Source organism: Dipodomys spectabilis, unplaced genomic scaffold (genome assembly GCF_019054845.1).
Source record: "Dipodomys spectabilis isolate Male_0828 unplaced genomic scaffold, ASM1905484v1 ptg000054l, whole genome shotgun sequence".
Classification (NCBI taxonomy): Eukaryota; Metazoa; Chordata; class Mammalia; order Rodentia; family Heteromyidae; genus Dipodomys; species Dipodomys spectabilis.
In genome coordinates, this window is record NW_024870731.1 from 5193690 (window position 1) to 5219114 (window position 25425).

Genomic DNA, 25425 nt, shown 5'->3' on the forward strand with positions numbered 1-25425 from the left:
TCTTGTCCTCATCAGCTCATCCCAACAATAAGTAAATTCTTCTGCTGGGAAAGACCAAGTGATAGAGAATAACTTAAACTGAGAGCACGCACCTTTCCCCCTGACAGCCATATCTTAGAATTCACTGTCCTTGCTGCCCACCCCACTGGATCATCTCCCCTCCCCTTCCCCCTAAACAAATGCACCTGCTGGTCCTAGAGGAGAGCCTGAGACTAAGGCCATGTCTGGTGCTGATGCCCCTGGCAGACACAGATGCTGTTGAAACCCTGAAACCCTCTATTCAAGGTAAGACTGCTCTCCCATCCTGCCTCTGTCTCATACCACTTCTATCTGCTCTGCCTGACTTCACTTTTTCTGCCTAATCAAGAGACCCTAGTTATATGGGAGGTACACCATTTCCTCTTCAGCTGGGCTGCAGGAGGTTTGGTTGCCCTTCCCATGTTTTCTTCCCAAATAAAACCTGCTGGATTGTTGAGTTCACCTTTCTGCTCTTTTCCTTTTTCTTTTTTGTTGGTTGTGGGTCTGGGTGCTGTCCCTGAGCTCTTCAGCTCAAGACGAGCGCTCTTATCACTTGAACCACAGCACCACTTCCAGTTTTCTGGTGGTTTATTTAAAAGTCTCACAGACTTTCCTGACTGGGCTGGCTTTGAGCCGTGATCCTCAGATCTCAGCCTCCTGAGTAGCTAGGATTACAGGCATGAGACACTGGTACTTAGCTTCTTTTCCTTTTTAGCAGTGAAGAAGCAAAGAACAGCTCTATGTACATACCATCTGCTGACAGCCATCCTCACAGAATAAGGATGACAAGGGAACCCACAACTATCAGCTTCACTGGACACCAGGCCCAGGATATCAGTCTGAATTCTGGGGCCCTTTGTTAGAGCCAGAGGCTTTTCCTCCTGGAAACTTCCCTTTACCCTTACCAGGGTTGGCTTCAGTGCATCTTACTTGTATATTACAAGGTGACAGCTACTTTAACTTTTCCTTCCTTGTTCTCTGCTTTCTAAGCTTTGTATATTTCCTAGCCCCAGAAAAACCCCATAAGCCTATAATTCCTGCCTTGGGGAGTATCAGCATTCAATGAGGGGCATTTTAGGACCTCCTACCTGAGGTGCCCATCTGAAACAGACAGCTGACTTTCTTAGAACATCTCCTCTTGTGTGCCACCCAGTTTTCCTTGCCAGTGCCATGTTTAGGAACTAAGATCTGGGGCCAGCCAGGGGTTCAGAGCCAGGAAAAAACACTGCCTCCCATAAGCACAGTGTTCTTCTGTATCTTAAACAGCCTCCAGCCTCTCTCATCTGGTGATCTCTTCACAATGGTCTCTGGAAGATGCAGTTGTCCCACTGTGGCTAAGGATACTGAGACCACAGTTAAATGTTCTTCCTGCACATGCTCTGAGCTGCCCCCATAGAAAAGCTAACCCCCTTCCGGATGAAGCAGGTGACTGGTTCTACCCAGCCAGGATTGGTTACTGGCTGGGTTGGGGATGGTGGCAGAGGAATATGGGGGTTTGGGGGTAGGGGGATCTCAAAGGCAGGGGGCCTCTCTGGTCTTAATCTGTACATCCTTCATCTAATATTTATGGGGAATGGAATAGCTCCATTCAGCAGTAAGTGTTTGAGGCTGTCCAATTAAATATTAACTATGGAAATGGGTCTGATTCCACAACCCCGCAGGCTAGGACAGCTGGAGTAAGGCACGGGGGCTCCAAGCACCATACTTCTTACTGTGTGGGTGGTAGGCAGAGAGTCAGGAGCCACTGTATCTTGGCTGTTTTGGGTTGCAAATTAAGAGTCCTGCTCAAAATTAAACTTCATTCTCCAGAGACATCAGAAATGGATGCTCTTTAATCATCACCAAAATGACCACACTTCTGCAGAATTAAACTGCCCAGCCAGGAGGAACTGGCAGGAACCACAGCTACACTTCTTTCCCTGCCCTGAGTTCTTTGCTTAGGATGATCAGAATCTGCCAGTGTAAGTCATAACACTGATGAAGGAGGAAGGCAGGGGAGCCCCCACCCCACTACCCTCAGCAGGAAAGAGTCTCTGGTCCCAGAAGGAAAGTCACTATCCTAGAAGGGCCAAAACCTGTCCTGTCAGTTCAGAGTTTTGAAAGACCTGAGGCAAAGATGAGGGAGAGGGAGGAAAGCAGAATGGAAGGATAAGCCCTTTTGGGGACAAAAGAGAGGTGGACACTAAGATCTCCCAAGGGCTCCAGAGAGGCAGGGGTTTACATGTAAGACAGGCCTGGGGGCAAGTCTGGCTTGGGCTTGAGCTCATTTTATTTCTTCATCATGGAATGGGGCACAGCTATGCACATCAAAAGTATACTATGTCTTTCCTATCTTTCAGGACACACCCAGGTTCAAAGGTAAGTATCATACACACAAAAAGCCGCTTCTCAGTTGTGTGTATGGGGCAATTTTAGGGTCACAAACTGACTCTAATTGTGCTCCAAAAGAGCCAAAAACAGTGCTAATACGGTTTTTACTCCATGGCAGGGCATATGGATGTCAGGGAAAGGAAAGTCCATGCACTGCCCACCTAGGCAATGGTCTTGAAGATGTAACATGGTGTGGCAAATCTCTCTATCATATGCCTCTGTGGGATGGGGAGACAGGCACAGTGTTATCTGGAAGAATCTACCCCCCCAATAAGAAATCTAGCCTCACATGTCGGGGTGGGAGGTAGTAGGCGTCGCCTTGGAGATCTCCGTGAGTCATAGCCAATGGGAAAGTCATCATCATCCAAGAAGCCTTGGGGGTGATGGTAGCCTCGGGGCCTCTCAAAGTCCATGGTGCTGCCCTGGTACCTGTTGTAGTAGCTGTAGTTTTGCCTGGTGGTCAGAAAGGGCCAAAGAGAAGGTGCATGTGAGATTATGGGCAACAAGTCTGTAGACTCCCAGGAAGACCCCCACCCAACCCCTCCCACCCTCAGTCCCCCTCCCCATCCCCACCCCCACCCCAATGCATTCAGTAGGATTAGTGGAGAACAAGACAGTTGTATTTCATGGAAGATTCCAGATGTAGAGCACAAGAAAGCTCAGGGATGGAGGCCTATGGTGAGTGATGTGCTGGTCTTTTCCCTTCCTGGGCCAGTTGCAGGCCCAGGGCAGATGTGATCACAGGTACATGAAGCTTGTCATCTTGAATGTCATCTCCTAGTGACTTGCCTGGCAGTCTGCCCTCTGCCAGGTGCCAGGCTGCTCACAGGGATACAGTTTCCACTCCCAAAGAGCACAGGAAATACCATAATTAGACATACAAAATGCAGTCTGGAGAGCAGATAGGAACTAGGCTAGTGAGGAATAGGCAGTGGTTCCCCTGGGTGGGTTTTTGTTTTTCTTTTTGGTGGCAGGGGCACATTTTTCAATTCTAGGAAGGACATAAAAAGCAAAGTCCTTGAAGAGAGTGCAGTGAGGCCCACAGGGCTAGCTGAAGGCTTCTAAGCAGTGGACACTGAGTAGCAAACCCCTGTAGAACACAGGGTCCATTTGGCTAAGAATCAGTAGTTGTGAAATTCAGATGTCCAAGGGAGGTAGAGGGAAGGACCAACTAAGTGGGAACGAGTTTAGTTCACTCCTGGGGGCAAAGGGGGCCACTTAAGATTCAGGAGCCTCAGGTCTTGGTGAGGTGGTGAGACAATAGTTTAGTTGGCTTCTTGATCTCTCATTCTCCACAGAAGTACCTTGGTGGGAGCAGGGAGCGGAGCCTGCGCATGGAGACTCCAGCTGAACTACAGGCTGACTGGGCCTTTATGCAAATTCAGCCTCAGGTAATATCTCCCTAGTTTAAACAACAACAACAACAAAAACCCTCTCATGTCTCAGAAGATGGGGATCTGATTTTTTATTTTAAAGGCCCGGTTGGCAGTGGTGCTGTGTCTCAAGTGGTAGAGCGCTCACTTTAAGCTGAAGAGCTGAGGGATGGCGCCCAGGCCCAGAGTTCAAGCCCCATGACCTACCCCAAGATAAGTATTCAAATGTTTTTTCTTTCACGCGATTGTTTCTAACATATTTATAAGATGATTTCTTTGTTGCTTTGTATGCCCCCCACCACGGTATAACCCCTGCTTTCACTGTATTTGATGTTGGTATAATTTGTGGAGGGGAAGGGAAAAAACAAATTGTTTAAATAGGGATACAGGTGGACCCATTGCAACAATGAGATGTACAAGTTGTTATGTCGAAAAACATATTTACAACTTTGGCGGGGGGAGGGGGGCAGTGGAGATGGGAAGGTATGGGAAGGGGAAACAAAGGAGGAGGCAACAATGCTTGATAAGAAATGTACTCATTATTTTGCCCATGTAATTATAACCCCTCTATACAGTATTTTTACAAAAAAAAAAAAAAGGTCTGGTGCTGTTAGCTCATGACTGTCATCCTAGTTACTCTGATTTGAGGATCTGCTTCAAAGCCAACCAGGGCAGGAAAATCCATGAGACTATTATATCCAATTAACCAACAGAAAACTGGGAGTGGTGCTGTGGCTCCAAGTGGTAGAGCACTAGCTTTGAGTGAAAAAACTCAGGGATAGCATCCAGGCACTGAGTTCAAGCCCCATGACTAACAACAATTACCCCCACCACACACATACACACACACAAACACACACACGGCCCAGAGGCCCAATCCACAAGTTCAAAGAGCTCTTACTGAAGGGTCTCAGAGGCACTTAATAAGGCAGCAGAATGAGAACACAGGCTCCATTCCCTCTGTGGCCCCCATTGTCCCTGGCCTGGAGCTTAGGCTCTTGATTTGCTTTTCAGAGAAAATCCTGGCTCCCTGAGCAGACTGAGGAGGGATGGAGGGGAGGCTCTTGAGCTCCTCACCTGCTCCAGGTAGGAGAGCTGTCATCTTCACAGTACTCCTCACTACTGAAATACTCCTGCTCCCCCAAGCAGCGGGGGTCCCTGAAGTAGCCATGGATCTCGGGGTCTTCCCGGCAGATCGTTGGGAGCTGCTCATCTCCTGAGTCAGACCTGTGGTTGGGAGGTAGAACTGAGAGCCTGTGGGGCAGGGGTGGCCTGCAGCACTCAGCCCTCCAAGGAGCTTCTGCTTCTCCCCACACACCATGAGACTTGTTTAGGCTCCTGGCAATAATGCTGGGGGCAGCGTGTCTCTGTAAATATCCAGAGTAATGTTTGGCCAAGATACTTTTTCCAGAAGCCTTGGAGCCTCAGGCACAAATCAAATTCAGAGAACAGCAAGAAGGACTTGTAGCACTGCACATAGTGGTCAGCAGTCTTGGGAAAAGATCCTGCTCTCCTCCCACCAATCACACTATTGCCCCAGCTGCATCCAAGGTGACCTCAGAATCTGGGACATAGACCTCCTTCCAGCTGACTCCACTTTATCAAAGCTGGCTGGCAAAGGAGCTCTGGAAACCATATCACAGGAGGTACTCATGGAAAGTGTCTCCTGGAAGCCAAAGGCTGTCTTGCTCCAGGGCTGGCACATCATCTCCCTGAAAGAAACTCCTCCTGGACTTGAGCCTCAGGAGAACCAGCAGGCTCAGTGACATCAGCCTTCTTTCCAAAGGAGGAGCCTGCTTCCTTAGTGTACCTCAGGAGCTCCTGACCTTATTAGACGTAATAAAACCAAAAGATTTATTCATCCCTGTTTCAAACAAAAATAATCACCTTTGCCCACAATTTGACCTAGGGTAGAACACATGCAGTGGAATACATTACCCACACGGCGGGGGCGGGGAGCTTGGGCCCAGGGAGAAACAAGATGGAGATCTAGGTCATGCTCTTCCTAAGCCCTAAGCTGGTACAAGAATCCTGATCCTTCTAAAGCAGCCTGAGTTGCCCAGCTCCACACACCTGGGGCAGGTCTGGGACATGCCTACCAGCCCTTGGATGGCAAGAGTCTACAAAGATATGGACTGGGTGGGCTCTTTTGTTAGAAACAAACAATGGTCTCTGGGGCTGGGAAGGTGGCTCAGTGGTAGAGCGCTTGCCTTGCATGCATGAGGCACTGCGTTCAATTCCTCAGCACCACATAAGCAAAAAGAAAAAAGCTGGAAGTGGCCCTGTGGCTCGAGTGGTAGAGCACTAACCTTGAGCTGAAGAGCTGAGGGACAGTGCGCAGGCCCAGAGTTCAGGCCCCATGACCAGACCCCCAAAACAAACAAACAAACAAAAAAACAATGGTCTCTGATCCCTGAGGCCACAGTCCTGAAGTATGAAAACCCATCAAGCTACTTGGCTCAAAGAAATTGTTCTATTTCTCAGCAATCAGAGAGGCAAGCTGGTAACCCGACAGAACATTAAAAACAGGCAATCATCACATACCTAATGTAAGTTTCATAATAGCGGGTTCTATCCAGGAAAGGCATAAGATGGGAGGGAGAAGATACAAGTTAAAGATTTTTCAACAGCATTTAAAGTGCATATAACAGGCTACCTATTTGAGGGGGGCTGGCTAAATATGCTTTTGTAGGACCTGTGTAATACAGACAGTTTATATAAAGGACTGAAAAAAATCATCAAAATAAGAAAATAATTTCATCCTATGTGAATACATAAAAGTTCAAGTTTCATCATCTATGCATACAGCTTTATAGGAACACACATGAGAATCTGCTCACTTAAATATGGTCTCTACTTACTTTTGTCCTGCAGTGGTAGGGTGGTAGGGAAGAGAGGATGCAAGAGATACTATGTGGTTCTCAAAGCCTAAAATATTTGCTCTCTAGTCCTTTACAAAGAAATTCACTAACTCCTGGCACACACTATGTAGCACTAACTGGGAAGGGTGGATTCTGTGGTTGTTGTTTTAAGAGACCCTCAATACAGCAGGGTATTGGATGGCAGGTGGTCTTAGTGGACTCAAAGGTTCTAGTGCAAATGTCTACAGGGAATCTTTTCCATGTGCCAGAGCACAGGGAGAGAGACTCGCCTTGCTTCCCAGGGCAGATTTGACACAGGCAGACACTATATTACCAGCATAAACACATTTTAAAGGTTACCTTTTAATACTGGACCTTCTTTGAGACTCCCGATCATGCTTATGGGAGGAATGATGCCCATTTTCAGACACATGCTCAAGATTTCCAATGCTGGGCCGTTTTCCATGGGCAGCTTTGGACATATTGGCATTATTGAGATTGGCATTTGTTGAAGTGGGAACTTGCTTTCCTATGGAATTATGGTTATGATGGTTATGACACACCGAATTTCCTGCTGGAGGAAACAGCGGTTTCTCAGTATCACTTGCAGGTGGAATTGAAGGCCTTTGGACATGCAGGGGACGGTGGGTGGTATTGGTCTGCTGAAGGGAATCTCTCCTATCACTATTAACATGATTGACATGGTTTCCAAGCAGGGCACCATTTCTCTGCAAAATAATGGGAGACAACACCAGGTAATTTAACAAGTATTTGATGCAGTCTAGCCATGTTAGGTAATTTTTTTCTACATGAATAAACAAATTCTAGGTAAGCTCCATACGATCCCTATAATGTCATCTGAATGTCTCAGTGGTCAGGTGAATGTATCATATGGCAGTTGGTCCCTCTGAAATGAGGAAGGTTACTGATTCTTGAGCTGGGGAGCAAACTGTCTTCTCTTACTCAACTATACTCTTCCAGTTGCTGTAAACTGAGGTGATTTATGCCCAGTTGGGGTGATGGGCAGACACAAGGTGGGGCAGTAGATACACTCTAGGCTTGGGGCTGAGGGTTGACTGGCAGATCAAGGAGCTGGTCCAGAGAAGGAAGAGAGTGTAGGCAGCTTCTAGAAGGACCCAGGATATCCCTCTACACTGGTCAGTATCTATGGCCAAGCTCCTCAGAAGCTAAAAATCAGGAGCAGAGAGAATCTCAGAGAAGGAGCTGGCCTATCTCAGAAGAGGTGCCGGTGACTGGCAAAGGGAGGAGAGGGCACAGTGTGAAAGCTCTTCTAGACCCTGTGGCTTCTCTGCGTTCTCTAGACTCCTCTATGGACTGTCACTGCCCCAACTACAGTCCTGTCCCACTACTTCCAGGTGGCCAGTGTGTAGCTAGGCGTGAAATAATTACTTTGAATACATCTTCTTCTTCTCGTTTTGTTTCTTCTGGCTCATCGTCTTGCAAATCACAGGATATAGCACGCCGGATTTCTGGCCCAATGTCGTGCAATGTCCTTAATCCCGCCTAGATCAATAAAAATGGCAGAACAGGTTAGATAACATGGGCCTTGGGTCCAGCTTGGGGCTTGGCTTTGCTCCTGCGGAATTCAGCAGTGAATGGAGTAGCCTTGTCCAAAGGCTATCAAGGAACTGACTTACTGAGTGTAACTAAAGGCAGTCTAAGGGATATGGGGTGTGGTCAGGAGATCACAGACTACCTAGATTCTAGAATGAAAATATTTACGACCTACAACCCAGTAACTTCCTCTGCAAATACCCTTTGTACAGGTATACTGCCTAGTGACTAGTACTGGGCTCTGCCAAAGCCAGAATACACCTCAAGTAAATGATGGCCCACCTGTAGAATTTACCTCCTGAACCCCAAGCATGGCAGGGTACATAGACTGGCTATTCTAAAGGGAGTTTATAAGGGACCCTTACAGTATCTAGGATGAGAGAGTCTAAGAACAAGGGCCAGACAAACAAGTACCAAGTGCTCATCAGGGCTACTGATGCCACTGAGAAGCCATGGAACGAGTGAGTGACACCACACACACATACACATACACACAGCAGTCACCGGTACACTCTGACCATGAGGAAATGGATCAACACACACACACACCCGGGCTGCTGTGCAAAGGGAGTAGGCCGCCATGGTCATCTTGGTACCTGGCCTGCAGCCTGCACAGGCTGAGTATTTGGCAATAGAGGAGGCATGTTCCTGGAGACCACTCATGCAGAGTATAGCTCAGTGCAAGATGCTCTGGGGGTCTCTCTAGGGCCTTCCCAGAAATCTTGATTTTTCCCTAGCTCCTTGAACTGGCCCCATCTAACAGGACCCTTCTATTGTTCACAGCTGTGTTAGGGAAACATCTGTAAGCACTGAGGGGAAGGTAAGCACACGGGGAAGATATGGTCTCTGACTGAAAAAATTATGTTTGACAATTAGTTTGGGGGGAAAAAACCCCAGCATGTTGAATTAAAAGACTTACAGGATCTGGGTGCTGGTAGCTCACAATTGTAATCCTAGCTACTCAAGAGGCTGAGATCTGAGGCAGGAAAGTCTGTGAGACTCTTATCTCCAATTCGCCACTAGAAAATTGGAAGTGGAGCTGTGGCTGAAAGTGGTAGAATGGTAGCCTTGAGCACAAAAGCTCAGGGACAGTGCCCAGGTGCAGAGTAAAAGCCCCACGACCAAAAAAAAAAAAAAAAAAAAAGATTTATAGGGGCCCTGCAGCTGCTTTATCTTTCTTCATAAGATATGCATCTGAAAGAGGCATGTCATTTCTGGCCTCTGGTCTGTGGTTGTGTGTGTACAGGCAGCATCTCCTCATTCACCATCAGTTACCTATGACTCAGTAGCTGCTAAAAGCCGGCAAAGGAGCTAAGACCCTGGCTGGCAAAGCTCTATCTGCAGCTTAGGCTCTAACCTCAGTGTAGCTTGCAGAGGAGAGCTGCTGAGGTCTGAGCCCTCAGGGGAGGAGACCACTTCCTTCTCAATACCCAGTAGGGCTGTGATGACCACCAAGTGATGACCACACCTAAGACTTGCATGAGATGGACGCCTGGCAGTGGTTCAGGGAAGGGGAAGGATAGTAGCTGAAGCCATGAAAGATCCAGCAGGGCTGCCCTGGTGGGGATGCTCAAAACTCGCTTCTGCAGATGCCAGTGATGGTGATATTAATTCCTAAAGGAGATACAGGAAGAGCCTTGTCCACAGAGCACCCAGCCTACGAGATGCTGCTGTTAAAAATGGCATTCCCAGCCATGACCCCTTCTGTGAACACAGAACAGCAGGTCCTTTCATTTCATGAATTGTAGGGGGTGGAGGGACCAGAAGTCAAAGCTTTAGGGTTCCCATCTAGGAGTGCTTGGGGTCTTGTAGGGGAGAGACAGACATGTCCCAGGTCAGGTCCAGAATAATTCTTGGTATGTTCAGAGAAGCTGCTTTCTGCCTTGCTGCCCTTCTGACAACAGACACATACATACCCAACACTTGCACCCTCACACATACATTCTCTCCTTCAGAATTCCCAGGGAATCGCCTGGTTCTGAGGCAGATCTATCTGCCCCTCGATGGAAATAACATGAAAGCAATGTTATGTTGGCAGAAGCTCTTACACTAGGTCATGTGAAGAAAGGACATACCTAGTAGTATTGGCTAGCCTGAAATCCATTCGTTCTGTTTTCTAGGGTACAGTTAGCAAGGGATGATAAGCTAGGCCTGTTTTTGGGTCAACTGAGAAGAAACAACAGGTACAATTCTGAGGATCAAACAAGAAGAGACAAGGCTCAAGACATTTGCTGCTATTTCTACAAAAATAAACATGGGTACAATGTTTCCCCCAAGGGAACTGCGAACATTAATGCCTGTTACAAGGTAGGAGGGACAAGAACACTTCTGAGTTGTAACCACAGGCAGTCTTACTGTCATTCAACTGATGGGACTAGATCTGATTAAAAGAAATAGAAAACTATTTATTTGGATAATTTTTAACATCATCCTCTGTTGATGGGTTGACATTTCACTGAAATACATATATAATATAATTGAGTAATAAAACAAAAACTGTCTCCAGCACATCTTCATTGATTCACAAGAATAGGATTCAGTCGACAAGAGAGTACAGCAACAGACATGGGACAGAGAAATTGTTTGCAACATAAATCATGGAGAAGGTTGAGAGGTGGCCCAAAGTGCCACTTCCCAGGACAAATAATGACAACATATTCATTAAAGAGACATCAGAAGAGGAGAGAAAACATAACTCTTCCCAAACATGAAAGCAGAGTGTTAGAAGTCGTGATTCTAGTTTGCTTACTCCACATAGAACAATGCACATCTGGTAAGAGTCAGGGACTGACTTTACTCTTTCACATGTAACCTGGGGGCAGGGGATGAACACGGGTGTTCCCAACTAGAATTGAAATGAAGCTTAAGCACAGCACCCTGAATTTATTACATATCACAAAACATGGTAATGAAATTTTTCTAGCACACTTTTCAAGCTAAAAGGTAGCTTAGGCTGCTCCAAAATTCCATAGGCACAAGTTCCAGTTCCCAAAGTATGGACAACTATCGTAAACTCTTGGAAAAGTTATTTTTTCCACAACCCTACAAAGAACAACATTTTTTGGAAATAAACACTTTACAGTCAATAAAATGATCTCTTCTATCATATTTCATGTCTGTGTCTACCTCTATCAGCAAAATATTTTTTTAATTTGAAATGTGGTCATTAGCACTTAAATAAACACAAAACCATATAAAATCATTCCATTAACATCACAGTAGAACTATGGTTTTGAATAAACACAGAATTGCTATAAAATATAAATATTATTGACTTGTTTTAAGATGTCCAATCTTACAAAATATTAAACAGAATCAAGCCTAGTTTCTGGTTGATTTTAAAATGCTAGATGTTATCATAAATTTTTTTTTAAAAAAGAAATGTTGGCGCTTTGCCTGTAGACTGCTGCTTTAAATTTTAGACACCATTTAATGGGAATTTTATAGATATTTATTCTACTCAATGGTTAAGTCACCAAAAAAGATCTATAAAATCCCTCTAAACATTTCTGAAGAAACAGCATAAAAGTATAATATTTTGACATCAAATATTAACATTCGTTTACCTTCTTTCCCTTGCCCACATTCAGCATTTAGCTTTTCCTATCTGGCTGCTTGTTTTCCTGAACTAGCTCCACCAAACACACCAGCCACCTGCCAGATTGCACAGCATCACACAACACACACACACACACACACACACACACACACACACACACACACACACACACACACACACACGTGAAACGTGCCCCAGACCTACACTGTAGCAGTGGAGAAAAGAGAGGCAAGTCTCCAGTCGGGACTGCTTGAGACCATTCATCTTCAGGATGCAGCTGCCAAGCTTGTAGAGTCTAGCCAGAGAGCCCTGCCCTGACATAGCCTGATCCCCATCTCAGGCAGGCTTCACTCAGCCAAGGCTGCCTCTGCACATAGTCACCTTGCTAATGACAGGTCTTAGTTAACCCTTGTTTGGCTCATACTCAATTAGAGGGGATGATTTTAAAATAGCTGTATTAGAAGAGAGAACTGGAGATTAAATTCTTATTAAATAAACTTGCTCATCTACAAGCTGTCCTCCGCCTCCTCTGATACATGGGCACACCCCTTATTTTTGTCACTGTTTTCCTCCAGGGAAAATATCATGGTGTGTGGCCTTTGTGTCCATTGTGAACAGGGTTAGAATCATGGTCACGACACCCATTACTCATCCTCAGTGATTCCTATTCTCCCTTAAAAGGTCAGCTGTAACAACCATGAGCGATAGCACTTAGCTGTGTAAGTCACGTTTGCCACCCTCACTCTGAAAGCTAAAGGCAACAACAACAACAAATGTACTTTTCCTTACAAAGGATTCGAGCTCTGTTTCAGTTCTCCCTTGGTTTTTTGCTTTTTTATTTTTTTGTGGTGCTGGGATTAAACCCCAGGGCCTTATGCGTGCTTTACTCAAGCAATGGACCTAGCCACACTCCTTGATTCTTGGTTGTTTTTACACCAGAATCAAAAATTCATGCTAGTTTCCTGAAAAGGAAGAGAGCATTATATAAAATGCAGGCTCATCAGAAGCTGCACATGATCACTTCCACGCCGACAGCATCACGTTCCTGTCATGGGAGGCCACATACCGACATTCCGCTAGATGCTGGAGGAAGGATGAGTCAAGATCACACCTGCTTTTTCGGTGATGCTCTGCTACCTTACCTTTCCCAAACTCCACCTTTGACTACCACCAAAACAGTCATGGTATCTACCAGAGAAATGCAGGAAGTTCAACTCAATCATATACTCAATCAAGTATTTCCTTCTTTTGACAAATGTTCTCTGTAATTCCTGCAACTAGTCCTAGTTTGCACACATCCTTAGTCTCAAGTTGTATACTCTGGAGGAGTGTTTTTAAACACTTTCTCTCACGTACTAATTCAGGCCATCAGTCATTCAGAGGAGCACCGGTTGTGAGATTTAGGTCTTTCTCTGTGGTCCTCAGCCTGAACTTAACATGACACCTGACGCCCAGGTAGCTGCATGTCTAGGTGACTAGCTGGAGGAGGAGAAAAGTTGTTTCAGGTGGGGGCAGTGCCACCACACAGGAGCCTCTTGAACATGAATGATTATACAAAGGCTCCGGCCCCCTCTGCAAGAGGGATTTCAGGACCTTCCCCTAGGCAGAGCTTCTCAAGGTAGGGCATCCCAAGATACTTTCTGAAAATCATGAGGTCACTGAGATTTGCATAACACTAAATACACTCCTTGTGTTGTACATTTTCATTCTCTTACAAGTGCATGTATGTTCCAAGGGCCATATGCTATGATGATGGTATCACCACCCCAATCTTTGTGCTTGCTTTATCTTGTGTTTAAATTTTTCTTAGTTTTAATTCTCAAGACAATAAATACTGACAGACAAGGGTCAATTTCTTCAGGGCAACAATGCCCTGACTTCAGGTGTTAGACTTTCCAGCCCATCCAGTAGTCCTGGGACTCTGCCACTATTCTTCCTGTGGTTTCTCTGAGCCAGCTTTTAGCACTTACTGGGGTTCCCTTACTATGCCTTAGAAAGCTATGTCCTCTCATAATCCCAGATAGCCATCTCTCCCAGGTCTAAGAATTTCCAAGGGAAACAAATTCATCCAGATACTCACCCACCTTGGAACTTATTTGTCAAAGGCCTTCCGGTAGATATAGCTGAACCATACATAGAATAGCTGGGCTATTGAGGGATACTAGGTACATGCTAGGTTACTAGGGATACTAAAGTAATATGCTATTACATTTAAGATTTTTGACTATTATATAACTTGCTTTAACTTCTTTTCATTAACTCTATTTTTTTTAGTTTTTGGAACATAACAATTATGGCTTTCAGACTGAGATAATATAAAATCCAATACCAATAAGCCTGTAGATTAATTTCTAATTGGATCATACGATAGTACTGGATCCTCCTTGAGAAAACCATACTGCCCGATCTTACCTCTACTGGATGCTAGACTGCTTTACCTCTGTTACACAGGAACTTATAAGTTTAGTACCATTGATTCTGGTGCTGGGTATCAATTTTGCTGTGTCTATACAGAGTTAAAATAAGGAATCTGACTGATCCCTTATATTTTCCTTTACATTGGAATCTAAACTCTCCCAGTGTTTTAAGAGAAATCACAGAATCTCTGCAGCCTGGGAACTGTCAGCTCTCCTCGTGTGTGGAAGCTGGAGGCAATGCTCATCATTGACAGCTATCTTTCATAAAGTGGCCTTGACTACCAAGCACTGAATGCAGTTCCTCACAGTCCAAGATCCTCACGGGTTCCTTTAAAACAATGTCCTAAGTTCTATCAGAAAGCTGCCATTTTCTGGTTTTTATGTGGAAGGCCTGTAGGGAGAGGCTGGGCATTCCCATAGTGGGACTGGTGGAAGCTTTTGGGCCAAATGTAGGTAAGAAAGTTTTTCACACTGGCTCTCACAGGGATGACACTGATGAGAGTAAACATACGCTGTCCTGAATAGTGAGGGGTAGGAAGAGGGAAGAGGGGAAGAGAGAAGAGTATGAGCTTGCCTTTGGGGGCTGACAATTCTCAATAGATTCTTTCTTTCCCTTTCCTTATTGTGGTACTGGGGATTGAGCTAAATGCCTTGCGTTTTCTGGGCAAGAATTCTACTACTTTAGTCATGCCCAGAGCGCTTTTGCTTTTAGTTTGTTTTCCAGATAGGGTCTTGTGCTAACTTTGCCCAGACTATAATCCTCCTATCTTCACCTTCTGAGTGAAGTCACACACCAGGTCCTTCAATAGAGTTCTATGCTGTAATATACCCTAGGAATGGTGGATCAGAGATGTGCAGTCCCTGAGAGGGGCTGGGCTACTTCTGGGCAGGGTATGGGACACTGGAGTTGCTGGGGCAGTAGCTGTGGATATAGTGTCAGTACCAGGTACAGGTGAGTTCCCACATCTTCCAAGCACCCGGCTATACTGGAATGTGCTGACCAGCTTTCAATTTGTCCCTATACTCTTCCACAGGACTGTGTGAAACAGCAAATTGCTTTTGGGCCCTCAGACTCTTCCAGGAGAATCCACAAACTGTGTGGTGAGCTCCTAGACTTCCATGAGCAGAGCCCCGGGGAGGGGGCGGGGAAGTTCAGCACCACAGAGAGGCCAGGAGGTCTGTGAACATTTGGGAAGACCAAACCACTATGGCCATGGGACAAATGTCACAGGTGCAAAGATATCTCAAGAGAAGGCTTCAAGGCTGGCAGGGCTCTGCCAGTCTTGCCTAGGATGGGCTTGAAGTAAGCATGTGGCCCACTGTGGCTTCCACTCTCCCCTCTGTCTGGCCTTCGGGGCTTGTGCGGTCACACACACACACACACACACACACACACACACACACACACACACACACACACACACACACACACACACACACACACACACACACACACACACACACACACACCTACCTCTAGTCTGCACATACACTCGGGCAAGTGAAAGGGAATCACAAGTCCTTTTCTACACAGCTCAGAGACTTCAGATTTTCAGGTTTTCCCCCCATGACCTTTAGACTAAGGTTATTTCTAGATATTAATTTTTAAAATCCTGTTTGGCCACTTTAGGCCTATTGGACTCAGCATCAGGGGTGCAGACTCCTTAACTCCAGTTTGGAACTGGCTGAGAAGTTGAGATTGGACTCCCTTATCAATCAGCATCTTGGGCAAAAATTTGCTGCTCTTAACTATGTGAAAATGCAATCTGTTCAATAACCTGTGCATCTCTATGCATTACTTAGATTTCTTAAGAAGGGGAGATTCTCTTTCTCAATAGATAACTACAGTACAGAACAGAAAAAAAAGATCAAATGAAAACAAGAATTTCTTAAAGTTCTGGTAGTAAACAGGCATATGATATTATTATTGTTGTAGTCTTAATTAATAAGCAATTATACGTTCAAAGTGCTTTACAATCACTTAGCTATTCCTCACAACAGCCCTGTGAGGTAGGTCGACATTATTACCCCCATTTTACAGATGGGGAAACTGAGGCACAGAGAGGTTAAGTGTCTTGCCCAAGGTCACACAGCAAGCAAATGCTGGAGCTGGGGCTAGAACCCAGGTTCCCTGACTCCCAGTGTCCTTGAAACTAGACCACACTGCTTCCAAAGAGGCATCCCCAGACTGGCTCTGAGCACGAACTAAAGACAAATGATGTTAGATGCGGTTTGGGTGTGGTGGCATTTTCCGTGGGGCACGTTAAGATGGAACCTGAGGTGTTGTCTGGGTTGGTTTTGGCATGCAGGGGTATGTGTTAGTTTCAATGGGTGTGTCTGAGCTTCCTGGCCTGTCCACTTCTCACTGCATTCTGGCCTGGGTCAACTGCAGAGCGCAGGGCCGGCTGGTCATGACATACTGGCATAGGAAAGGAACTCTGTCAGCTCAGCGCCAAGGGGCCTGCCAGTCTTTGGGAGCTCGGGCAAACTAGGGATGCGGGACTTGGGAACAGAGTCAGCTGACCACCTTAGGCAGGTCTGCTTCGTCTTTTTATTCCTTTTTTTTTTTTTTTAAAACACTGGCCATCATCAGGAAGTTGTGTTCATTTCATTTCTCACTCTTTCCCTTTCTCTGAGTCTCGGCTTAGAAGGGAAATGTTAAAGCTCGTAAGTCCCCTTTCCTGAAAAGGAGCCACCGTGAGCAGCATCCGTGACAAGCAGCCATGGCTCTGTGGCCGAGCCACGCCCCGCTTCCACCTTCCGGAGGGGTGCCGTGCTTGCCAGGGGTCTCCCAGGGGCCTTGATTTGCTCTCGCCTGCATTTCTCCTGAAATGCTGTGTCAGTAGAATTAAGCCCACGTGAGAGTTTTGCCCTTTCAAGGCCTTAGCCACACACGCCTTCCGACTAACCAGCTTGGTGCCGTAGCTCAGGCAGAGAATTCTAAAGCATCCGTTCAAGCATCTGAAACAAATGAATCAGCCAGTGAAATCCCATCTCTTAGCATTTGTTCTCCTCTTAGATTGAAAAAGGAAAACAGGTAAAAAGTGCCCTCTCTATGGCTTTAGGTGGAATCATGCTTTTAAAAAAATAAAATTAAAACCAAACAAAACCAAAAACAAATCTCCCTACTTTTCAAATTAATGGGATCCTCAAGAATGAGTCTCTTGGGAAGATCTCATTTCCCATCATCTTGACACTTTGAGCCTTCCTGAGAAAGTCATGTCAGCTACTGGCTGATTATGATTACAGCTCTTGGCTGGTGGTAGACCACCCACATCTCCCCATAGCACCCACATCCGTATCCGGAAGCTGGGGCACTGGCTTTAAAACTATTCAACCTAACAACCTAATTCTGTATAGCCAGGAAGAAGTCTTCCCCTTAAACCCAACTTCCAAATAGGTTAAAAAAAATCACTATCCTTCTAGAGCTTTTTTAAAATTAGGATGGAGAGGGGTTCCCGTTGGGTGCCAGGAGATCAGAGCTTGAAATTCTAGACTGTTGAAAGAAAGAGAAATGAACAAACTTTTCTCACTGTGAGTGCTTTTATTTTTCATATCATGGGGCACTGGATTCACTAGGGTCTGTAACTTGCACAGATGTCCCCCATCTAGAAGTATAATGGGACATTCCCCATGCATGGCGATCAGCTGAAAGGGGACTGTAAGTTTCCATGGCTACATGGCTGTGTTCCTTTATTTTTTGCTCCTTGTGGAAACTGATAGGTCATTAGGATGTAGCAACAATGGATGAAGAGCAAATGCTGAATTAAACTCAAGGGAATATGGTAGAAGATGAGTGAGAGAAAACCAAAAGGCCTGATACAGCTTCTCTCTGGCTTTTCTCCATAGAGAAGGTTGGTTTTAATGATGGCGATGGTGGATGGGTGGATGGAAAGTGCACACTCATTCAGACCACAGAAGCCAGAGGACACCAGTGCTGAGCTCTTCTCCATATGGAGGCAAGAGTGCCTCAAGCCACTCCCCTCAGCGGAGAAGGCAACACTGCAGTTGGTCTGAACACAGGGAGACTGAACACTGGGCTCTGTTCAGAGCCAGAGGGTTCAAACCACAGTGCTTCTGTGTGCTCTTGAGAGCCCGCTGTGGGGTACACAGCCCAGGGGCCCATTCTGAAAGCAATTCAGACAGACTGCACTCTCCGCAGTCCCGCACGCACATGCCTGTGTCTTCATTTCTGCTCACACCAAGATGCCATACTTCACTCTCCACTAGCAACCAGCCTGAGAGCCAGGCTGCACCCTGTCATGGGAAGAAGCAAACCATTCCCTGTTCAATAAAAAGGCCATGTCCTGTTGAACAGCAGCTTCCTGTTCTAGTTGTGGTCAGGACGTTTGTTTCATGTCATAATGACATAACATGTCATCAAGGAGGAAGGGAAGCCTCCTCATGTGCTTATTAAAAATGGAGTTAACAAATTGCATTGAAAGCTATTTCTATAGTAGAAGCCCAAAATATGTAATTAGAATTATCCTTCAAGGAGACCGTTTTTTTTTCTTTCTATTTTTGATGCTTGCTTCAGAATCAAATGCATTTCCAGAATTTTTCTGTCAAGATAATGAACACAACTTAATTTTCTAGGCTGTGCACTCAACATAAATTATAAACCTAGTCTCAACTCCCAATGGAACCATGTGAAAATGTGTTGGCATCACTAGAAATATTTAACTTTTGCTAAGGAAATGAAACTCTTTCAATAAACAACAAAATGAAAGATGTTTAGTACAAAGGAATCCTCAACATTGTTTTTATCACAAGATACTGGTCTTTAACCAATAACCTACTGTATGCTGTTAGCACCATCTGAATCTTCAGCCTGAGGTTCAATAAATCCCATCCGTGAAATGTGGGGGTTACTCAGTCATGGATTGTTTGTGCATGTTTTACAACACCAAAAGACTATCCAGACACCAGAACAAGTACTGAAGCTGCTGTCTCACTAGGAAGTTTTAGAGGCTCAGAAAAATTATAAATAACCACGTGTCTAAGTGGTTGCCAAAAATGTCCTCCACAGAAACAGAAGGGTCTCATACCACAGAGCTGATTATATCATGGCATAAGCTATAAATGAAAGACACATTCCCCCTCCAGAAAGTCAGGTTCTAACTTTACCAATTAGGCTCCTAAAATAGCAAGCAATTCCCTCTAGAGAGGGGGTATCCACAGGACTGATAAACCTGTCCAACCTTTTCTTTTAGGCAGATGGCTACCTGAAGGAAAAGCTTTTAGAAGCATATGCAACTTTCCCCCTCCTGGCAGCCAGTATGGCCAAGAAAGTATGAACCAGGGACCTGTTCAAATCTGTAAGCACATCTTTTCAGTTTGTTTCACTTGTGAGCTTCAGTACAAAAGGAGGGCTGTCACATTTTTGAAAAGCAGATCAGTAGGAGATAAATGAGCTTCTACTATATCCCTATGCTCTGAGACAGCAACGAGCCATCTGATTGAGTCTGACCTTAGTGAGCTCCCAAAAGGATATATAACCAGAGAAAGATCAAAGATGGTCTCAAATAGGATTTGGTGTCCACCTGTCCCACCAGCATGCTGTTCTCCCCAGCCCTTATGGCTGTTCAGACAGAACAGAGATTTCATTGTGAATCAGCCGATCACTGCCACACAAGGTCATCTACTAACCTACCATATACACATGCGCCCATATCCCCCATTCGCCATTACTCATGTTCGTATTCTTTCTTGCTGTGAGATCAGAGACAAGCCTTCACTTCCACAGTTACCATTACTTTGAACATAGAACATTTGGCTCTGGGAAAAACCTCCACATTAAACCTTCTCAACGCAACGTTCAGCCACATTTAAGACATATGATAACAGGGACATACAAGTAATTTTAGTGTGAACTTAAACAGAAAAGGAGACATTTCATTATCTTATTCATGATGAACTTAAGACATCCAGATAACAGAGCTGATAGGCTTTGTTTCTGACAGCCTCTGACCTCTGTAGCTCTCCAATCCTGCTCTGAACATCTTTCCCGGTCTCATCTCTCTGCTCTGCCTTCTCCATCACCAGACATGAACCACAATTCCTAGTGCCTCTTCCTGCAAACTGCTATGGCGTTTTCTTTCCCCTCTATATACCTGCTACCTACTCAGAGCTTTGGGTTGACCTACAATTCTATAACCCTTGGATGTGTGGACCCTGATTGGACTAGAGGTTCCTATAAGTCACATCCATACTGTAGAGGTGTGGAGGATGAAGCAGGGGGGACCCAGGTTAGAGGAGGGGAAATGGGCCAGAGCCTGGCCTAGATAGGACAGAACATATCTCATATCTCACAGCATATCTCACAGCAAGCCACCGTGGCCATCAGAAGACAGCATACAGAGACAGCCATACCATACTCATGTACGCACCACACACACACACACACACACACACACGCGCGCGCGCACACACGAACATAGTACACACTAGGAAGTGATGGATGTTACTGAAATGGACCAAAAAACCAGCAAGCAGTGGGGTAAGAAACAAACAGAAACAAAACAAAGCACTTGCGTTCAGATGGAAAGCTGTTCACTGGGCAGCAGAACCCTGAGCCAGGGCTGTGGGGAAGATGGGCCTGCCTACAGAACATTGCCTTTGGAGAAGACTGGAGGGGACAGGGTGTGAGGGAAGCGTTTGCTCCTTCCTGTTATGGCCATGCGAGGGGCCCTGCACACTGGCCGGCTGGTGGCAGGCACAGGCACAATGGGGAAGGCAGAGGGTGGGGGTAGCACTTACCTCGTGGCCCAGAAATGGCTAGTCCACATTTGGGGGAGTATGCAGTATCTCAGTTTAAACAAAATCCTTGTGGTACTGCTCAACCATGAATAGGCAGCTCTCTAGTATTTCAAATAAGCTTGTAACATTGTTAGTGAAAAAAGAAAACAGAACAAGAGGACAATTCACCTGTAGGGCAATTGTGGTGTTCTTCGCAGGGTACTTTCCCACCAATCCTTGTTCTTTCCGTTTCTTGAATTTCCTAAAGTAGTCCTGTATCAGGAAAGTGGCATAGAACTTCCCCACGGTTACCTCATCATCTAAACGGAGAGACCAGACACAGCTCTCCCGAATCAGCACATTTGGACCAAAAGCCTAAACATATGCTTCTGGCTGGGGCTGGGGTGGGGCAGGACAGTGCGTAGGGCACTGATCTCTTCTTATCCTACAACATGGGGCGTTCAGTCTAGCAAAAAGCAAGGCTTTGCAAAGCAGTTAAGGCTTCAAATTAGTCAGTTACATGGACTGATGTTCAATGTTGCATAAAATATTATATTTAATTATGAGAGTTTAATAGAGTAGTGTATTAGTAACGATATGAAATGTCATATTGGTTATTCACTTAAAATAAAAAATTACAAAACAAAATGGCTTTGCAGGTCAGGTTTTCACCCCCCTGTGCATAGAGATTTGCATGTGTAATTACCATAAATATCAAATGCAATTAACCATCCAAATCCCTATGTCTCAAGATAGAAATCTAGAAAGGTGACACATAAGCTCAGAAGGAGAGGAAGTTTCAGAAAAATGACTGCAGATCCAGATTTTTCACACACTGCTCCCCCATCTCTGCCAATAAGTTCCAGAGCCCATTTTTTTGGTTTGTAATTCAGAATTGCTGGTTTTCAGCATTGCAGTTGACAGCTCCAACTAGCCCCAAGTTGAGCTGGGCTTGTTTCTGCTCTGTTTGGAAACAACATGGCTCACTGGGGAATCAGAACTCTGCTGACAAGCTTTATGGTGATGCATGAGGCAGAATAGAGGCTCTGGCCATCTTATGATAAACCACCTAAATGTGCACACGTGACCCCAGGCCTCTCAAGAGTGTTGCCATCAGATCTTCAGCATGCTGGGGTCTACTAGATGGACAGCTTAAGGCCATCTTGGCAGCCTGCCTTGTGTGGACCATGTTGTGGGCTGGAGGCCCCCAAACTTCACTTACAGAGGCTTGAACAACTGCAGGTCCCTGGGCTGTTGGCCAAGCTTCCCTTGCAAAAGTCACGGATTGAGAGCAAGAAGCTCAGCCTGTCTGAATCTGTGTTCTCATTGGCGAATTGAGGATGTCACTTCAAGAGCTGTAAGGATGGCATGAGAGAAGGCATGGAAAGCACCCAACCTGCTACTTGGGTTGTCTTCAGGGCCAAGCACTGCATGACTACAAGCCACGAGGGTTACTATGATGTTTACACTCACAGCAGTACCTACTGAAGTAGATCTTAAAGCCTGACAAGCCAGGGGGGTCAATGGGACCCACTGTATTCACTATTATATCCTGGGTGGGCTCTATTTAGTGTCCACAGGAGAGGCATTGCCGATTTATCTTTCCCACTTGGAGATTACGGGGCCACTTTGGATGGCCTCTCCATCCCTCACTATCAGAAACTGCTCAGTGTTACTTAGTGAGGAGGCTGTCTTGGGGTGGTCTACTCTGGAGAAATATTAAGTGCCTTCTATACATACTAAACCAAACCAGAAACATCTTGGAATAAACCTATGTTACATGTAAAAGCATGAGCCCTAATCTGACTCGGGCTTGCCTAAGCTGTCTAATGATGCATTGTACCTAGGCAAGAGGAAAAGCAGAGCTACTGAGGTTGGGATGGCATACTCCTTGCACTGCTCTTCAGCCTCTGCCCATCTGGATTCAGATGGTTAGTTACCGAATCAGAGGAATTCTGTATGTGAAGTTATATGATTCACCAAAGTCACCTGGGCTATGAGCTGAACCTGAAGCAGTATGCCCAGGATCTTCCCCTCAGCCACACCACCTTCCTACAGACATCCTAGCTTCAGCCACACAGGCCACCTGCATCTTTGGGGTGCCTTCTTCATATTACAAGTCTAGCCTTCTCCTGGACTGGCCACAGTTAGTAAGCCAGTTGCCTGATGAGTGTTTATAGGGAACCCACAGAGATGCTCTACCTGGCATGCCACAGGTGTCCTCTGTACTCGAAGCCCTTCGAAAGCACTGGTTCTACCAGAAGCATACCTCACCCCTTATGCCACACCAGGATGCTGCTGGAAAATGCAGGCCTAACCCTCAACAACCTTCAGCTGTAGAGCAGAGTTAGGGCAGAACTCAAGGGCCACCTGTGTGCCTCCACTGAAATGCTGAGGTAGTGAGACAATGTGCCTAAAAAAGATTTCTCAGTAACAAGTTCTAGCAAAATAGAAAAAAGGAAAGAAGAGAAGGAATAACTGTGGTAAGGCCATCTGGGCTCAGGGCTTGAGAGATGAGGCTAGCTAAGTGGCTCCTTCAGGACCAAGGTGTCAAAGATTCAACTCAAGAAATGAAGGCCTAAAAGCAGGAGAGTCTTAAGAGGTGAGGAAGCTTCTAAATAGAAAGAAGGAGGATCCACACAGTGGCAGTAGAGATGGAAGAGTTCAGGTGAGAACCTGGGCCCATATTTTAAGCTGTGATGACTTGGCACTGATGACCAGAGAGTGATCAGGATGTCTCTGAAGTCAGAGCCCACCAAAGGTAGAAAAGAAAGCTTCCAATCCACACTCCATATTGCATTCCTGAGTTACCTGTTTACCAGGTTCATAATAGCCAGTGATGCCCCACATCATATTCCTACCAGTAAGGCCTCTAAGACACGCCTCCTATCCTTATCTGTCACCAGATCACAGGGGTCTCCATAAGTACCTCAGACCTGCCAGTTTATTCTTCTGCTCTCTGGCCAAGTCACAGTGTTGGGACACTGATGCCCTCACTCTCTGGAGATACCTATGTATGTGCCCCAATGGGTAAACAATTAACACACAGAGGGTGTACAAGGTAATCTTTCCCTAAGTATGTCATGATATTGGGAAGGTTGGGGACTACTGGTCTACCTGAGGACAAAAGATGAAACACAAAGACACCAATGGTGAAAGTAGATACCAAACTCCTAGCTCAAATTGCCCACTGAAACCTGAATGCCACTGTCTTCTAGTGGCAACAGTATTTACATGAGACTCAACCTGGATGGGTGCTATACTAGGCACAGGAACAAAAGCTTCATAGAAAGTCTGGAGCATTCTGTCTCCCCTATATTCATATAGCAATATAAAGAAAAAGCCAGGCCAAACTACTGGACTGAAAAAGGGAAAGGATATTTAATCTTTATGAGAAGTTTAGTAGAGCCAACAGTTGGTCAACTCTTCAAAGGGATAGACTTTGGATGATGAGCCAAGTTCTTGACTTTTTTCCTCCCAGAAGATGAAAAGAAATGAAGTTTCACAAGAATGCAAACAACACTCTCTAAAAGTGCATCTTGTGAGGATGAGCATTAGTGTGGAGGTAGACCAGTCATAAGGAAGGTGACAGTTCAAAAGAGACATAAGGTTGAGTGAGAGCAGTGCAGGGGAACTTGGGCTCCCAAGGAAGGTTTACAAAGACAGGCAGAGCCCACAATTCTGAAGCATGCATCTGTATTTCAAGAAACATTGTAGGGGAATTCATTTGGCAAGAGATAACTCTGATTCCATGCCACCACCCTAAAACAGAATTGCTTCAGAATATTCTGAAAGACTGAGTGTTGAAAGGAATGGAGGCTGCAGAAAAAGCTTAAGCACATTGTTACAACAATTTTAAAAAGCAAGTTATCTAAGCCATGCGAGCACTTGGATGTGCAGCTGAAAGGAAAAGAACAAAAATCAAAGAGGAGTTTTAAATGTGCAGCATCAGTTCTCCTGTGGGGTGTCCGGGTTCTCTAGGTGGGACTTTTATTTGCTTTTGTCATTTCTTTCTGGGCCATTGTCCCCAGCTTTGAGCTGGTGGTGGCCATTCCAGATATGGGTGGCTCCCTTCGGTGACAAAAGCCCATATTCTGCTTTTTGCTTTATCCGAGGAGCACAGCTGGCCAACATACTGTTTTCTCTGTCCTCCAAGAACCATGGCTCATCACCTTCTCAGGGGGAGATGCCTTGCAACCATGTTGGCCCAGGTTCTGGAGTCAGCTCCTAGAACTGAGCCAGACTAGCCTCAAAAGCCACAAAGACACTTTAAGAGCATCACCGGTTATAAGACACACCAGATTCTTATCATGTGCTCAAGAGGTGGCTAAATGCTGGTGGAATGTCTCTGGGTGAGAAGATCCTGCACCTTTAAAACTTGAAAACAAAACAGTCCAAAAGTAACCATCTTGACTTCTAAGTGCATGTGTATTTAAACAAAAATGGAAAACAGTATATAAATATATATAATATACATGTTATATATTATATATTTTAAAAGTTTAGTCAGTTAA

The 25425-nt window shown here is 45.4% G+C and overlaps 1 protein-coding gene across 1 annotated transcript in view; it reads right to left on the minus strand.

Moving 5' to 3' along the window:
- Nucleotides 1-25425, minus strand: part of Cacna1d (calcium voltage-gated channel subunit alpha1 D) — a 349086-nt gene that overhangs the window by 8211 nt on the left and 315450 nt on the right. The window contains exons 39-43 of the mRNA XM_042680100.1: nt 21101-21231; nt 8033-8146; nt 6983-7350; nt 4839-4988; nt 2678-2841 (exon numbers count right to left, since the gene is read on the minus strand). Coding sequence (XP_042536034.1) covers nt 2678-2841; nt 4839-4988; nt 6983-7350; nt 8033-8146; nt 21101-21231 — 927 coding nt within the window. The remainder of the gene's footprint in view (nt 1-2677; nt 2842-4838; nt 4989-6982; nt 7351-8032; nt 8147-21100; nt 21232-25425) is intronic.